Source organism: Eucyclogobius newberryi, unplaced genomic scaffold (assembly GCF_026437365.1).
Source record: "Eucyclogobius newberryi isolate DKJ021-1_F unplaced genomic scaffold, fEucNew1.0.hap1 SCAF_19, whole genome shotgun sequence".
Taxonomy (NCBI): domain Eukaryota; kingdom Metazoa; phylum Chordata; class Actinopteri; order Gobiiformes; family Gobiidae; genus Eucyclogobius; species Eucyclogobius newberryi.
In genome coordinates, this window is record NW_027315823.1 from 11,989,118 (window position 1) to 12,006,723 (window position 17,606).

A 17,606-nucleotide genomic window follows, 5' to 3' on the forward strand; every position below is an offset into this window, starting at 1 on the left:
ATACCATAGCATTTTATCCCCCTCTCTCCCTCCTCTTGTTTTTCTTTAAGGCACACAAAGCTTTTTAGCTACAGGCCAGAAAGGTGGATTGAAGTTCAGCATAAATGTGTGTAAAGTCTAAATTTTAAAAGTGCTATAATAATGCTATAATTGTTTGAATTAAAAATATATTTAGACAAATAGCCCACAGTAGAGATGCCAAGATTAACAGGCTTTATTTTCGACAGGACAGCTGAGCATGTGAAATGGGGATGAAAGAGAAGGGAGGACATGCAGTCGGAGCCAGGATTCAAACTCACAACACTGCGGCTGGCTGCAATTAGAGCCTGGCATGTGTGCTGCCACTTTAACCAATCAACCACCGGGCAGCACAGATTATCACATTTTTCAACAAACACAAATCTTTATGGCTATGATGCAACAAATAACGGGCGGCATGCTCACATGTGTGTGTGTGCCTCACGTGACTGTGGATAAACGCTCTGAACGACGGCTCCGTTACACTCGGAGATCCACACTAGTGCGAGTCATCAGCGCGAGCTACAGTTGGTTTATGCTGCTGCTTCATGAGTCTACACAGGGCAGAGCGAGGGCCCACACCACTAAGAGCTTGTTCTTAAACACTGTCACTTTAACCACAATTTAATCACTCACTGCACTGTTCACCTTCTGCACTATGTGAATTCAACTGTAAATCTATTTTTTTTTTCATCTTATAGCCTATTGTTATATTTATCCTATAACAAATTTAAATTATTTTTCTTTTAGACTGTAATAGGTTGTTTTATCATTGTTCATTGTTTTATGTTGCACCGAATCACCAAGACAAGTTCCTATGTTTGTGAATTATGTTCATTGACAATAAACCTTTTCTGATTCTGATTCACTAATAACTGTTATAATGCCAATAGGCTTAAATTCATAATTAAATTGTTATAATTAACATTTTTTTCTCACAGGAATATTGGCAAGTTTAAACATATAAAAATACAAAATCAAAGTTATTTTTGCTGCAAATCGTGATTAATTGTAAAATCATGATATTTCCCCTCACGATAATTGAGACTCTAAAATGTGTTATAGTGACATCCTTACAACCAAGGGCACCTACTGCTACTGTGTGATACGTGTATTTACCAGTAGGGACCCAGCAGTTCATCGGGTTGTTTTACTGCACTTTCATTTAGTTTTTACTGTTGTTTTGGGTAATGTATCTCATGAAATGTTTGACTGCTGTCAACAACACGTTCAATCATGAGCTTTATCAACAGAATTTCTCAATAGGCCTGTCACAATACCACATTTTTTAGTGCATTATATTACTATAGAAATTATGGGTATCCCCTTTGTTTATGTTCAATATTTTTAAAAAGCATGAGTTGCTTTACGTAAATAGCAGAGCAAAACACTTGTATAACATATTTGACAGCACACATCATATTCTAGAAAATAATACAAAAAACTGTCCCACTAGTTTATAGAAAGGTACCCACAATAAATATTTAACTCCAAAAACTATGGTTCGTGTTTGTCCATTCATACTGGGTGTATTACCTGGAGAACTGCACGGATCATCTGGTTTCCACCCTCGTAATATGGCGTTGGTGTATCTCAGTAAACAATCCTGCATGATTTCATCTGGAGATTCTTTGGACTACATAATGCATGAAGCTATGAAAAATACATGGTTAACATTAGACTTGCAGTTCACATTCATTTCACAATATTAGAATTCAATGCATTATGTATGAGAGAAGAACTATGCTATGTTGCTCTCTGTGAAACATTCTATTGATATCCACCTTTTAGGCAAAACAGGAAAAAACAATTACATGAATAAATACATAATTTCAACAAAGATACCAATCAGTGTCGCCGTGTTATTTGTGATTCTTGTTGTTTTTATGATAAGTGGTGATAGATTGTTACTAAAGAGAGCTGAGGTAGTCTGTTGTTTTTACATGTTTTTACATTTACGTTCAAGAGATTTATAGCAATATCCCCACACACATTACGGACTTGCTTGTATTCATAAACAAGGCTTCAATGTTTTGGTTAAATGTATCAAGACCTGATCCAGGTGATCTATACATGCAGCAATCAATTATGTTGTCATGTGGTTTTACTATTTATCACTTTGATTCTAAATTTTGCCTCCGCATACATTTCAACTTCCCGGCCTTTTTTATGAATCCTGTTTTACGTGAACAAATCATAGCTTTCTATTTCACAACCATTGTCAGCATCTAACATCAGACACTTAACGTATTAAGGTGTCTAAGGTACACTTTTATATTTTTATACTTTTTGCATATGCTCCTACTACTAAAATGATTTACTGTAAAGGCACCATTCATATTGAGTTATTTCAATTGCTCATCAGTATAATATTGACAATAATTGTTTGTTATTATAAAAGTTATTATCAGAATCTATATAAACTTCCGAACTCATTTGTTTTATAATTGAATGTGTGTCTTAATTCTATACATTCATAATTTGTACAGAGCTCACTTACATTATAACTACATTACATTATAACTATTAGACTGTTCGATCTAGTTCGTTTTCATCTTTCCCCTCAAGTATATTCAAATATTATTTATCGCCAAGTGCTGTTTATTCAATGGTCAGTCATACGATTTTAACATTTAATAGAAAAAGTGAAATGATGCATGTCCAATATCCAAACAGCAAAAGTTCATAAAAAGGAACGTGACCAAAAAGGACAAAAATGGCATGTCCAATTGAAGGCTCTCACTCTCTAATACCGATTTTGTCATAGTCTTGTTTCCTCTGTCCAACAAAACATGAATTATAATCCGTGCACTTGTTCATTCACAACGTCATTGGCTCGTTTATAGTGTCTTGATCTAATCTTGGTTATAGTCATGAATACAGTTTTTATATAGTTGTTATTATTATTACAGACAAAATTTGAAGATGTCTTGCAGATCAGATTCTCTATAAACCTTGCACGTTCTTGTCACGTCGCTCTGATCTTGTTGTTTCTCCTCAGGATGCGGGCTTCTTGGTCTATGTCAGCTGTTTTCTTTGTGAGATGTTCATTTATGTACACATCACTTCCCTTCAACTTCTTTCCTTCCCACAGAAGATCCATTTGGCATTTGCGGTTCACAAAACGCAGAATAATTGCCGGCTTTGCCTTTGCCCTCTGCGGGTGAGTGTGGTATGCTGCAATATTTATTTTTCTTTATCTTTTTCGTCAAGAAATCGCAGAACTTTCCTCCCCAAAGTCTGCAAATCTTCAGTCCCTGCGTTCTCGGTTACATTTTTGCCCTCCGTTACAGCTTTGGCAAACGAGCGAGGTTTAATATTGAGACCAGTGATTAGACTGTCCAGAGTGTCTGTCAGTGTGGTCCGAAAGATTTGGTTTTCCATCTGGCGGATCACTAAGCATGGACAAAATGTATGATTCATGTCAGCAAAACTGTTAAATTGAATGAATAGAAATGAAAGTGTTGTGATTTCTGTCATGTCTTTGTGATTTTATTGCATTTTTCCCCTGTTGTGTGAAGCACTTTGAATTGCCTAGTGTACGAATTGTGCTCTACAAATAAACTTGCCTATGACATCTTCCATTCTGCTCCAGGTCATCAGTTATCTTCTCATGATCACAGATCGTTTTGTCTTTTTCAGTTTTCACAACACGTGACTGTTTGACCTCTCCTACAAGCTTTGTGCTTGTAGGAGAGCTTTGAGATTACTCAGTTGTTCCGTGACTTTTGTCATCTACTCATGCAGAGCAACTTCTGTATTTCCTCCATTTCCTCTTACATCTGGACATTAATTGGCATTTTCTTTGTTAAGCAGAAACTGTTGTTTTATTCTTTGTTTGCGAGAGCAGTCGTACAGGGTGCCACCATCTTGAATTGTTTTTTTCTTTTTCTCATTTCTCTCTCAATTGAGGATCGGTGCAATCAGAATATTTTTTTTCCAGGGACCAATTGAGGGCCAGTGACAACAGTGTAAAATGTGTACGAACTCTAGTTCTATCGTAAAAGTCGGGCTATAACTTATTCAACCTGTTTGTTTAAAGCCCTCATATTAAAGTTTGTGACCCTATGCCAACATTTACACTTTTTATTTTCAATAGGGTCTCTTCTTCCTCCTCTTAATCCCCTGCTTGCTCCTTGTCCCTTTGGTCTCTGTCTCGTTTGTTCCTCATGGGTTCCATGGTGGAGGAAGATGGCCCCAGCCGTCTCAAAGTGGGACACTGATGCCGAGGTGAAGGGGTGTTCGGCTTCGAAGGTGGTACCTCCTCACTCTCTGAGGCCTCATCCCCTTCCAGGGCTTCTGGAGGAGGACCGCCGGGTGTCCATTTTCTCCATTGAATTACATGTTACTATCCGTCGGGAAGTGAGCTGAAGTCTGGTGAAGTAAGGAGAAAAGTTTTATCGCTGCTACTTTTTTCACATGCTATGAACCTTGCTATGGCTACCTGGCTATGTTACAACCTGGCTGTGCTAGGGTAGAGAGAAGTAACAGAAACACCAAGGTGGAAAATGGTAAAATAAGTTGTAATGTTTAATAAACAAGAATGTAAAAGGTAAATTAACAGAAACATGTTAACAAGAAAACAAACCAACAAGTTAAGCATCTCTAAAACGTACGAGTCACACAGGCCCACCAAAACAAAGGCCCATAAACCGAATCGAAGTGACAACTTAAAAAACAGATACAACACGAATAACAACTAGTCTCAGTCAGGCACTGCATCCACAGCCCTGACAACGAGATAAACCAGCAGCCCTGAGCAGCTGCAACAGGTGTCTTTGAATACTGGGATGGGCTGCAGGTGCAGCCATGTTGGGAAGGGAACAATGCAACACAAGATTTGCAGGCCAGGGGCCCAAACAGGCGGAGTTATCAATTTTTACAGGCTAACAGCCTCTAGGGGTGCTTGAGCAGGAAATGGTCTCTCTTGCTGATTCGCTAACTACAAGTGCAGAAGCAGAGCCAGACGTGAAGACACAGACGTAAGTTTTGTTTTATTACAATCCAACTAAATTTCACTGAGAAATTAGTCTAGAGAAAGAATTGAATTTAGATAGATAGATATGGAGAGTGTGATACGGCGGTCTGCATTCAATAACCCGCGGCTTTATTTCACGAGGTTGTGAGACAGGCCCCCGCCCCGGCTGTGTTTAAATCTAAGCTAAAGACTAATCTAAGCTAAATCTAGCTGTTTAGTTTAGCCTATGACTGATATACTTTTACCTGGTTTTTAATATTTTCAATATCATGTTAATTTGTTTTTGTGTTTTTATTTATTTATTTTGAGATACACTGTTTTATATTTTTATAAACTGTATTGTTTTTTTAAAATGTGCTTTTGACATTGTAAAGCACTTTGAATTGCGCTTTGTACGAATTGTGCTCTATAAATAAATTTGATTGACTGATTTATGTTTAACTATCTCATGTTACAATGTGGACAAGTCTGTGTGCATTTAAATAAAAGGATGGCATGTTAATTGCTTCTATAATGCCTTTTTTATCATTACTGTTCATACATTTATGAAACAGAAAATAATTAAATTTGGCTTAAGGTATCAGTTTATGTCGTCAACATATCCATCTTTAGACTGTAAAAAGATGGAGGAACACTACTTAACATTGTATTGATGGGAGGCAATTATTCTGAGATTCGAAGTGCGAGAGAAGTTAAAAATGCAGGCAGGATTACTAAAACATTCGTAAATTAAAAAAAACACAATTTCAGGCATGTTAGGTACAAAGAAACATTAAACCATGGCTGCTTCATTTAGTATAATATACTGTAGACTTCTAAAACTGCTGCGCTTCTGTCACACTTGCTTTGCTCTCGTTGCTTTCCTCACCCATTGTTTCCCTTGCACATACAAAGGGATTATGCTCCTCCTGCTGTGCATATTTGAACAGTTTACAGTATGTGGTAAGTCAGTTTTGCTCCCAGAGAGTGTTTTATTGTGTGAACTTGTCTATCTCCCCTCACACACTGCTGCTGTTCCCAGGGATTTGGTGTTTTTTGGCTCATTTTAAATGCGTTGTGCGCTGTAATGATCAACACCGGGTTGGTCTCACCTCTCTTTACCCTTCAGTCTTTGCGTTCTTCTTTACATCGTTGTAAATTCCATAGAAATCCTATTGTTTATGTTCCTCTCATCACATTCCCGGGATCCGTTGATAGCAAGAATAGGCTGTAGGCGCCAAAGACTTCCGCATTCAGCTTAACAACTACTTCCGTTCACCGTTTGAAAATCTAGGAGCTACACAGAAATTGCAGCAGAAACACGTTTATGCGTTTTAGAAGTTGTAAAGATAGTCTCAAATTACTGTAAAAGTCGGCCTAGACGCTACTACTTTTTTCAGCTCTCTCCAACTACTCTCCAATAACGATGTTGTAATAGTATCGTGGTTAACGGACGCACACATTTCATTAAATATTAAGCACACGTACATTTTTTACATAGTCCTCTATCACAAACAGCAGAGAGCACACTGTAAAACTATGACAATGTATTTGATTTAGACTATAGTCCTTAAGGTTTCATTCGATTACAACTGCAAGCTGTATGTGACCACTCTTCAAAAATAACTGACACATTAGTCGGATATAAGGATCAGTGCATGTTTTCAGAGTATTGACAAACAATCCATGGGTTTGAGGCTGTGGTCCTTGAGCATGTGCAGACCTCTAAAACAAGCTGCTCTGGCTCTAAAAGCTCATGTCAGAGAGCGGAGCATGAACGGGCCTCTGAACACGGCCACAGACTGAGCAGCTGCAGGAGAAGAAGAATCATGCTTCCCATGCAGTACTGCTCAGCGGCCTGTAGAGATCCCTAAATGACACCGAGTTCAGCCAAGCTGCATCAGCAGAAAGGAGGGGAAAACAGACTTAGGCTACCCCAAATAAATTGTCTGTTTGCTGTAACCCGAGTCAACATTTTTTCAGTGGCTCGGACGGTAGGCAAATTCTTATTTTTTTTATTTTGAAGGCCAAAAAAAAGATCCAAATTTTGCCATTTTTTGACTGAAGTGACCACCAGGGGTCAGGCTTCAACAGTCAATGACGGAAAACGTCTCTATCAACCCGATCAGGAGACTAAATCTCACGATTTTAAGACATTTCAATCGACCTTTTGTACGCCGCTATCCTTTATTTTGGTAGCTAAGGCGAGCGGGGGGAACCATGGGGAACATGCGGGGGACACGGGCGCCGCCATGTTTGTTGTGATGACTCTACTGGGCGTGTTTCAATCCCAGAATGCATTTGCGTAAGTCAAATTTCACACCCTGACAGAGAAACACATGTCCTATGGAGACGTGAGTGGCGCCGACAGAGGCAAACTTACTGATTAAAAACAATGCGACATCCTCCATGCATGGTCTGTTGTATTATAGACGTATGTGGAGGACTGAAAATGAATACGCGCAGTGCGTTCTCAGTCCTTTGAGATGGAAGATAGGTTTATCAGCGTGATGAAAGTATTTGACACGGTGGTTCAGGAAAGTCCGGCCGGTGAGTCGGCGAAATAATTGAAAAATAAAAGATTTTGACGTTTTTTCAGCAAAATGCTGATATTTTTTTTTCAGTCGGCTAGTTTCATAGCGGGTCGGTCGGGTTACGGCAAACAGATATATTATTTTGCCTAGCCTTATTTGGATATATTTTGGACCAATTTATATATAGTTGTGTCACTTTGTGTCTATCCTTTATGAAAAAATGCATTTTGTGCTTTATTCATATTATAAATCCAATGTTATGTCCGGACTCTTTCTTGGACCACTATTTTGTACTTTTACTTGATAACAATTTTATAATAATAATGTAATATAATTTTAATTTGTACAAATGTCATTATGAACATGGACATCTTACTTCCGGACGCTGATGCAAATCACTTCCTGTTCCTGGAACAGTCGGTTCTTCTCTGTTCTGTGCTCTGGACGATGAATTTTCTTACGTTCTTGTCCGTCCTTATTATTAATACAATACAAGTTATAATCAATCATTTACTTTATCATAACCATATGACGCTATGTCTTCTATGTCTTATCGCGCTCATTGTTTTCTGACATCTTTCTCCCCGCAATGCACTGTGGGTTACATCGACCAGTCTAGTGACCATCGCTGTACATTACTTTTCCTGGTGCATTGTGGGAGAATTTGAGTGAACTACTTTTCCGACACCACTACAACAACTAAATAGTAAATAGTGGACACTGGACATTCTGCCTTAGTTTATCAGGCAGGACATATAGAATTTATTTTCACGTTACCCTGGAAACCAACATAAAAATACACCATTTGTCTAGATTTATAACAGCGTTAATCCTTTGTTTTGATGGCTGTGGAGAGCTCTGTAATTCTTCTGGGAGCAAATGGACAGACCTGTGTAGGCAGCAGCTATAATGAGCCTGGGCAATAAACAGATAAAACAGTTTGATTTTCCCCCTCAACTTCTTAATGATCACACTTTTTCATCCTAATTGCATATTCTCCTTTGCACAATACTATTTATTGCTTTAGAAATCCCAACACTCTGCAGAAAACAAAACAGTGCAGTGGGTTAAATGATAGATTTGACCGTTTGTGGCAAGTTCATGTGCAATGTTTTGAATTAATAAGGCATTAGGAGAAATATTGGTTGAGGAAGAAATGTGAAAAATAAAAATGCATATAGCTTAAGAAACAGGACGAAGGGCTGGTTAATAGACAAAAAAAGAAAAGAAATATAAGAAATGGTTCAGTTGTAGTCATCTGGACTCTGGAAGAAAAAAAAAAAACAGACTCTCATCCGAGAGTCATTCTCAATCTGCGAATCAAGACCGGGAACTCAGATATTCATCCTACTCTAAGTAGGCCGGCGGGACCTCCTGATAAAACGTGTTATTGGTTTCACCAGAAACTAAACCTCTTTGTTTTCTATCAAACTAGCCTCTTTGTTTCCTATCAGCCTCCTATTGTATCCTGGCCTACTCTGTTTTGTGTTGATGTTGTGACAGTTGTGACAGCCCGCCTCGCAAGCTAAAGAGGCTAACATGGCTGGCGGGTCTGACCCCAACTCTTCCGGAGACGGGATTCTGCGGGCCCTGATAAAGAATTTCACAGAATGCGAGTCGAATTGTAATAAAATATGGAGCATTTTGAAGCTTAAACAGTCTGAACAACCCCTACTGTCCATGATCTCTCTGCGTGAGCTGATTTACCTGTGTCTGGCTCTGCTCCTGGGCTTGCTCTTAGCAATAGACGGAGCGTGAAATAAAGACTTGAGACTTGAGACTACTCTTCGTTGTATCCTAACAGCCCTATAAAAGAGTAGTCTCAAGTGAAACTGCAGGACGAATGAGGGATTACACCAACACTAACCCAACTCACTATAGTGGAGAGGTCAGTTGAACCAAATGAGCCCCATGTCTCTCTCTGCAATGACTATTCTACAAGAGTGGTAAAGAAATTCAAAACTTTTGCCCAAGTGAAATCTCGCCTGTCACGCTTAATGCTAACTAAGCTGGCATCATTTCTGAGTACTATTGATGGTTTGCTTTTACCGTGGCAATTTTGAAGAGAAGATGTCGACAGCATTCACAAATATGCGTTTAATGTATGGATTTATTATGTCTGCCATTTCAGTGAATATGAAGCACAATGATAACTACATGCTGTGCAATGGTAGAAGCCATTTAATGCATGGCCATAATATGTACAGCGGCCATGATGATGTCACAATGCACCAACATTCCATTCAACGTTCATTTTGTAGATATTTTTGTCAGATTTTTGTTATTACTTGGTATTCATCTGTCTTGTCGTGGCCACTGTACAGAATATGACATGCATTCCGCAGTCACTCGCAATAGCGCCTTCCCATTGCACAGCATCTTGTAAATCAAGTTTTTCAGAATAGTATTTCCAAGTCCATAAAGAATCTAGTCCATGTCCATGCTGTTCCTTAGGTGGTACTCAGCCTGTAAAGAAAGACTGCATTATGTTTGATCTGACAAAGCTGTAATGGTTTATAGTTGTGACATAGATACCAGGAAGTCGACAGGGTCCTCGGGCCGGGCTCTGGAGCACGTCACCAGGGCCTCGGACAGAAAAGGCATCACATACTTCATCAGGTACGTCCTCAGAGGCAAAGTCTGCACAGACTGCCGCTCCTGCTCCTGCCTCTCCACCTTGGACAGGTTCTTCCTCTAAATAAGTGAAATACAGTAACATCCAGTAAAACATAGATACAATATATGAAGCTAAGTTTGTTATTTTAAGTTCGGGAGCAGGACCACGCCCCTTCCTGCGGCTACACTATTGAAGCATCCAGATCATATACACCTTTGTTCATGACGTCGTGCCCCTCCTTCCCACACACTTTTAATCGTTCAATTATTCAAATGTATCTCCTGGATGGGGGTATCGAGGCCCGGGAGCTTACAGCCCTCATCGCCTGTATCCCCAAAACGGCATCAACTTCTGTACATTTGTGTTGTTCATGATTCTCATATCCCAACAAACACTTTGCATCGTAGCTGGGGTCGTGGTCCTTGCTAGCGAATCTACATTCATATTTTTTATTAGGACCAATCCCCCAAATTAACCTATAATTATTATTCATTTTCAGACAAAAGGCAAACCTGAGTGTGTCTATATCGTCAATGATTATCTTAACGATCTTTGGTCTTACCCACTCCTGGTAGTTCGCTGTCATCTCTGCCAGCGCGACCTCCTTCTTGCGTTTCCTCTCTGCCGCCTCAGAAGCCAGTTTCTGCTCCTGTCGACGCCTCTGTTCCTCCTGCTCCTCTGGACTCGGGCCGTAGTTTGTAGGCTCTCCCACCATCTCAGTGATCATCTTCAAAGCATTTGTGTACTCCAGATCATCAGCATTTATGTCTAGAAAAGATAAAACAGTAACATTAGTAACTGGATTAGAACATTTAGCATACAAAACTATGCATTAAATATTCTCTAAGGCCTACCTCATACTGATTATAATGTTTTCAGTTTAAGCCTCTACACAACATTCATTTAAATAGCAGTAAGTTATTGTTCTGAACTTCCCGGTACATATAGATGGAACTGATACGGCACATACTAATTTCTTCAGGGAAAAGCTCCAGTTCTTCAAAGTAATCCAGCAGCGTTTCAGCAACAGCACTGCGCTCTCTGTATCTCTTCAGCCGAGAGAGGAAGGCCTCCTGTGTGTAGCGCCGTTCCTCTGCCACGCTCTCTGGAAAAGCCTGTGCTCTTTCCATCAACAGCTCATCCGAGGAATTCAGGACAAAAATGTTCTCTGCAAAATGGAAGGAAAGACAGTGTTTGTAATGTTCGACGAGGAGATTCTGGATCTGGTGTTTCTATCTCGAAATGTACTTACCTGGTGTGATCCTCTTGTTGTACACTGGTTCCATGACTATTGAGTCCTGAGATTCTGGCTCCGGATCTAACCAACGCATGAAACACAAAAGAGTAATTAGAAGGCTTTTTTTTTTACACTTTTGAGCACAAAAGGCTCAAATTAACTATTTTAACACAATTATTATGTTATTCAAAATTTCAGTTGAAATGTACTAATTAAGAATATAATTTTTGCTTTCAATTTATTTCTCTTTTGCATCAAAATCAAAAAAACATAATGTACTCGCAACCATAATGTCAGTCTCTACTCACCAAAGAAGAGTAACTGGGCCTGTTCATAAGTGTGAGGGAAGCCATCCAAAACAAAACCTTGGTTAAAACTGCCTCTTGAATTTAGTTTTTCCTTGACTATAGAAAGTAATTTCCCATCAGTTGAGAGACCTCCACTCTCATCAAGGCTTTTTTGGATTTCCCTCAACATTTTTTGTTCAGCATCTTTAGCATCTGTAGCATCTTGACTCTCTGGCTCCTGCTGCAAGACGAAAGTACTTTAATAAAGGAACATCCTTCACTATTTTGGAGATATTGTCACTGACCAATTCTCTTAGCTTTTCTTCAAAGATGTCATCAATATTGATGTGGTGCAATTTATAATAATCACACAGCTTCTTAGCAATTGTTGTTTTACCCACTGCAGGAGGTCCAACCAAGAAGATTCTAACTGGCTGTAGACAAAAGGAAACCATTACCAGGGTTAAGATATAGATATGATCTTGCTGTAGTTAAATGTTTGGTTTAAATCTTACAAGAAGCTTTCTGGTCACTTTGTATTCTTGCACAATTTTCTCGATGTTTTCCACCATCCCAGATTCGAAGGCCCATTGAATGTTTAGCTCTTTTATTAGGAAAGCTTCCAGTAAGAGGTTGATCTTCAGGTAATCCAGCTCGTTTTGCTAAATTATATTGAATGTGCATTGTTTAATTTCATAAAGCAAATGAAAGCACACATTTACTACTTCAATACACTTTCTGGAGAATAGGATGAGGTTAAAGATTTGGTCAAACATGGGTTAGACTAAAGAAGTAGTTCCCCTTACCGGAAATGCATTCATAGATATAGCTGCTTCTTCTGGGAATACCTTGACTTTTCCTGACCCAAGGGCAGTACTGATTGCCTTCAGAAAAAAAAGAAGAAAAAGTTGTTTGTTTCAACAGAAACTTACACCTCTTTGTTTTTTATCAGGCGAGCCTCTTGTTTGCTATCAGTCCTTTAATGGGCTATTAGTCTCCCTTTTGTGTCCCTGGCTCACTCACCCTGTACCTGATTAGCATCCGAATGCCCCGTACGTCTACCTCTCCAGGGATTCAAAATTCCATTATATATAAATTCATATATATATATATATATATATATATGAATTTATATATATATATATATGAATTTATATATATATATATATATATATATATATATATATATATATATAAATTCATATATATATATATATATATATATATATATATATATATTATTATTATTAAATTATATTATAATGGAAGTTTGAATCCAGATAACTAGAATTGAACCGTTTTCTACGATGGAACTCTCCTGGACGAATGAGGGATTACAACCACATGCTTCAGAAAAAAAAAGTTAACAATTCGCAATTTTCTTCCAGTCAAAATGAACGGTGAGGTAAAACTTACATGAACAATTTCATTCAATGTGCTTTTAGAGTCATCAATAGCGAGGATGTACTTTGCCTTTGGTTTGCTCTGGATTAGGTCTTGTATCACTCTAAACAGTTAAGTATTGGGTTAATTCACCAATAATATAATACAGCAGCTCAAATAACCTTTAGTTTCCGTACCTTCCAAGGTCATCTATGTGGATCATGGGTATCTTGTTTGTTCCCTGACCAAATATGGGGACTTCTGGGCGTTGCATCAACCACGAAACCTGAAAATACGTATACTTATTTGTATATTCGATTTATGCATCAATGTGTGTCTACCTTGAAAAAGTAATGAAAGAGGTTCTCTCCTTTTCCATACTGAAAACCACTTGCAACGACATACACTGGAAGTTTGGTCTTTTTCTAAAATGGACATAAACATAATGAATAAACAGATAACATTGATTGTGACAGGTGTTTTTGAACATGTGTGAAACTAACAGTTCGATCGAGCGTCACCGCAAGTTTCTCCAGCTCATTGTGCGCTCTGAAAGAGGGATGAGGTCGCCTTCTTCTGAACTCCTCCTCTAATATTGGGATGTCTGCCTCATCCTTAAACAACATATGAACACATCACAGAAAGTTGCGTTTTTTTGTTCGTGAGTGTGATAAAAAAAAACGTAATTATTTACAGGATTCTGTGGCTTAGTCATGGCCCAAGTCATCACTGAAGAGATCAAGATGAACATTTTCTTGGACTTGAAACTGGCCATTTGTTCATGAAGCGCTGTTAAGAAGATAGTACTTTTGGTCTATTATTGTAGGAAATGGTGAACATAATGTGAGCCATGACTTACTTGTTACGGCCCATTTAGCTTCATCAATCATTTGTTGTGTGGCATTTTCTGAAATATTGTACAGAATGACATCGCACTCAAGAAGATGATCCAAAAGCTCCTCGCGAGTTGGCGACTTTGGGAGACATTTTCAGAATATGTTAAAACAACAATATCAAAAACATATAATATTAGGCCTAAATGAGCATTATTTCACTTACCACATAGTATTCAAACACACCACTGTGTCTGTCATTAAATGAGGATGACACTGTCCCCACTATTTGAAAAGCCAATTCACTCCTGGGTGCAGCGCCTTCTGTTTCTTCTTCATCTTCCTCAATCAGGCACTTGGATAAAAACTGTGAATACAATACCGCGTAAAATGCTTCAAAATGTATCTAATATATAATCCGGTATTACATTATTATATTATAAAAAATAAGTATTTGAACACCCTGCAATTTTTCAAATTCTCCTACTTAGAAATGATGGAGCGTATGAAATGTTCATTGTACGTACATTTCCTCTGTGAGACAGAATCCAAAACACAAAATCCGGAAATCACATTGTATGTTTTTATATATTCTATTGGTATGTTATTGCTGAAAATAAGTATTTGAACACCTGGGAAAATCAGTGCTAATTAAGCTAGCATAATTTCTGAATACTTCTGATGGCTTGCTTTTTACCTTGGCAATGTGTTTTGAAGAGAAGATGTCGACAGCATTCACAAATATGCGTTTAATGTTTGGATTTCTTATGTCTGCCATTTTAGTGAATATGAAGCACTATGATAACTACATGCTGTACAATGGTAGAAGCCATTTAATCTTCTTTGGTATCCAAGTTTTCACAGTAGGGATGGTTTTCTTGGGCTGGTACTCATCAAGACTTTATTCTTTAGACTTCTTCTTCTTTGGTGTTTTGTGGCGGCTGGTCTCCAAGAGTTACATTACTGCCAGACTTTATTCTTTCGACTTTATGTTGTTGTTGTTGTTGTTGTTTTATGGCGGTTGGCATCCGAGTGTTGCATTACCGCCAGACTTTATTCCTCAGACTTTGTCGTAGTCCTTAAAAGTTCTTCTTCCATTGCTTTGGTGTCACAAAGTCCATGAGGTCATGAGATGTCTTTGTTCGTAGTCCTCAGACTCTGTCGTAGTCCGTAAAAGTTCTTCTTCCATTGCTTTGGTGTTACAAAGCCCATGAGGTCATGATATGTCTTTGTGACTAGAATAGTTGTTGTTTCAGAGACCAACCGGCTTTATTCCAGGGAGACTTTATGTGGCGGTCCGGCTGGTGCGTCCTTCTTCCTCCTTTAGTTACTTCATTTAGACCCAAAAGCCATCCACATTCTGTTCTGTGGCCATGATGATGATGTCACAAAGAATCAACATTCTTCCACTCAGTCATCGCTTAGATACCAACCGCCATTGGCCAGCTGGAATAAAGTCTGGTGGTAATGTAACACTTGGAGACCAACCGCCATAAACCAGTTGTTGTTTTAAGCTAAACCGTTATTTAGGAAAATAAAAAAGGAGAAAGAGAGAGACAAAGAGAGTGATTGTTGTTGTTACTTTTAATGTATTTTTAATGTATTTATCCCTAGACAGTGCATATTAATAAAAAAATCTGAATATGCCAGATGAAGCAAACACGTTATTTTACATCTGTAGTTCTATGACAGCAGTAACGAACAAAAAAACAAGCAAGCATTTTACATATAAATTTGAAATTTACATAACACAGACACATCAATCTTCCAGGTACAGATGTGTGATTTGTATGGCGGTTGGCAGCCAACTGAAAAGGTGCATGTACCACCACCAGCTGCAGTTGTACGTCTTCAAATTATGTGTTTTAAGATAAGATAAGATAAGATATTCCTTTATTGTCCCACATGGGGAAATTTCATTGGTGCAACGCAGGTAGATACAGAGGTAGATACAGAAGAACAGATCACTTATAGGAAGTTTGAAAAACACTCTCAGTAGAAGATCTCCTATAAACAAAAACTCCCATAGACAAAACCTCCCATTACCCAACAAGGGATGGAGGGGAAAAATAATAAAGATAAAAATAAATAAATAAATACCATTGCATGTGATCATGACAGTAATTGCACATATGACGGAATTGCACATCAGTATTAGGTTAGGTCAGTATTGCGAGTGTTCAGGACTAACAGTGTTTGTTATAAAGTCTGACAGCAGCAGGAAGGAAAGACCTGCGAAACCTTTCCTTACTCTATACGTACGTTTTTTGCTTTGCCTGGAAGGTTCCAATGCAGCCTATGATATAAATTCATTGACGTTGACATCTTTCATTGATCTAGTTAGAGGTACATCTTAACTGTATGCTTGAAACAAAAATCTATATAAACCGGCTCTGTTTATAAAACAAACCTATTTACTCAAGCTAACATTATATAGTAGAATATCATACAACTATGGCCAACTGGATTTATTAAAAAGAAAATCCTATAAAACCCACCAAAGTACCAGAAATTGCCCCTATTTTCTTTACTTTTTTCGAGGGGGGGGGGCCAGAGTCCCCTGCATTGAATTGGACTCTCAGGTGCAAGACTTATGGTATCATAGTGGGCCGTGCTTTATGTTTAAACATAAATAGTATAAAAAGAAAAAAGTGTCTTTAACCCATGTACTATTTTTGAGGGTGACACAAGGATTAAACAATACAACACGCTGACCACAACGGCCTCGTCAACCACCAATAGCTCACTGCCACATTCATACTTAGGCAGGGTGGCTGAAGTGTCTTGTCCAAGGACACAAAGATGGTCAACGACACACTGACCGGAGCTAGGATCAAACCGACTGACAATCTTCTGGATATAAAGCATTCTATACCATCTGAACTTATGCACTCCAAGGGAAAATAATCCAAAAATACTCAGACACTCCTGCTTGCCTGCAAACTGTTGACTGGAGCTCTTTTTGTCTGGGATGTCAAAATATTTCGTTGCCGTTTTTTAACTCAAAGACCGCGCCGCTCTGTGACAGCCGTACTCTCTTTACTTTCTCTCCTCTCGACTCTGAAATCTGACCCAGTTGGAAATGTAGTGAACAACTCAACAACAATGAAAATCAAACCACAGCAGATGTGGGAACAACACAGGATCACAGAACGGAAAAGAGGCGGAGGTTTTGATGGAAGATACCAAAGAACTCGCTTCTCAGTTCAGAGTCTGGAGTACTATGACTATGTGTTCTTGTCAGCAGCCTTTGACAGCTGCACGTCGACGTTGGCTGTTATTGTAGAATTGGAAATGACTTTAAACACCAGCTTTTAAAGGAAACATATCATGCAGATACACTTAAATGAGATTTGAATCTTATTACAACCATGTTTCCTCACCCTTAGTTTACTCAAAGTTGCATTTTGATTTATTCCTGCTTGTTTGAATAATCCTGAATTGTCCTGCCACATAGGCGCCGTGGAACATACTTGGTTGCTTTTTTGAAAAACGGGTTCCAAAATGTCACATAGTTCACGCTGCAGGTCAAATCTGGACCTGTATCTAATGTTTTCAGGACAGTGTGAACAGCACAAATCCAATTATTTAAAATCCAACCCAGGCCTGATGAGGAGGCGTGGCTAAAAGGTAGAGCAGAGGCAGGTGAAGGGAGTGGGTCTGATGAGGAGGCGTGGCTAACAGGTAGAGTGGATAGAGGCAGGTGAAGGGAGTGGGTCTGATGAGGAGGCGTGGCTAAC

At 38.7% G+C, this 17,606-nt stretch overlaps 1 protein-coding gene across 1 annotated transcript; it reads right to left on the reverse strand.

The window, feature by feature from the left end:
- Window positions 1-9,815: 9,815 nt before the first annotated feature.
- Window positions 9,816-14,689, reverse strand: LOC140366149 (adenylate kinase 7-like). The gene is made up of 17 exons (XM_072452823.1): window positions 14,564-14,689; window positions 14,093-14,233; window positions 13,893-14,007; window positions 13,728-13,822; window positions 13,537-13,647; window positions 13,375-13,458; window positions 13,231-13,319; window positions 13,067-13,157; window positions 12,457-12,534; window positions 12,166-12,312; window positions 11,956-12,084; window positions 11,672-11,891; window positions 11,379-11,444; window positions 11,097-11,294; window positions 10,689-10,894; window positions 10,045-10,203; window positions 9,816-9,975 (listed from the first exon to the last, which is right to left on the reverse strand). Exons 1-17 carry the CDS (start codon window positions 14,642-14,644, stop codon window positions 9,937-9,939), a joined length of 2,049 nt encoding a protein of 682 aa, XP_072308924.1. The 5' UTR covers window positions 14,645-14,689; the 3' UTR covers window positions 9,816-9,936.
- Between the last annotated feature and the right edge of the window lie 2,917 nt (window positions 14,690-17,606).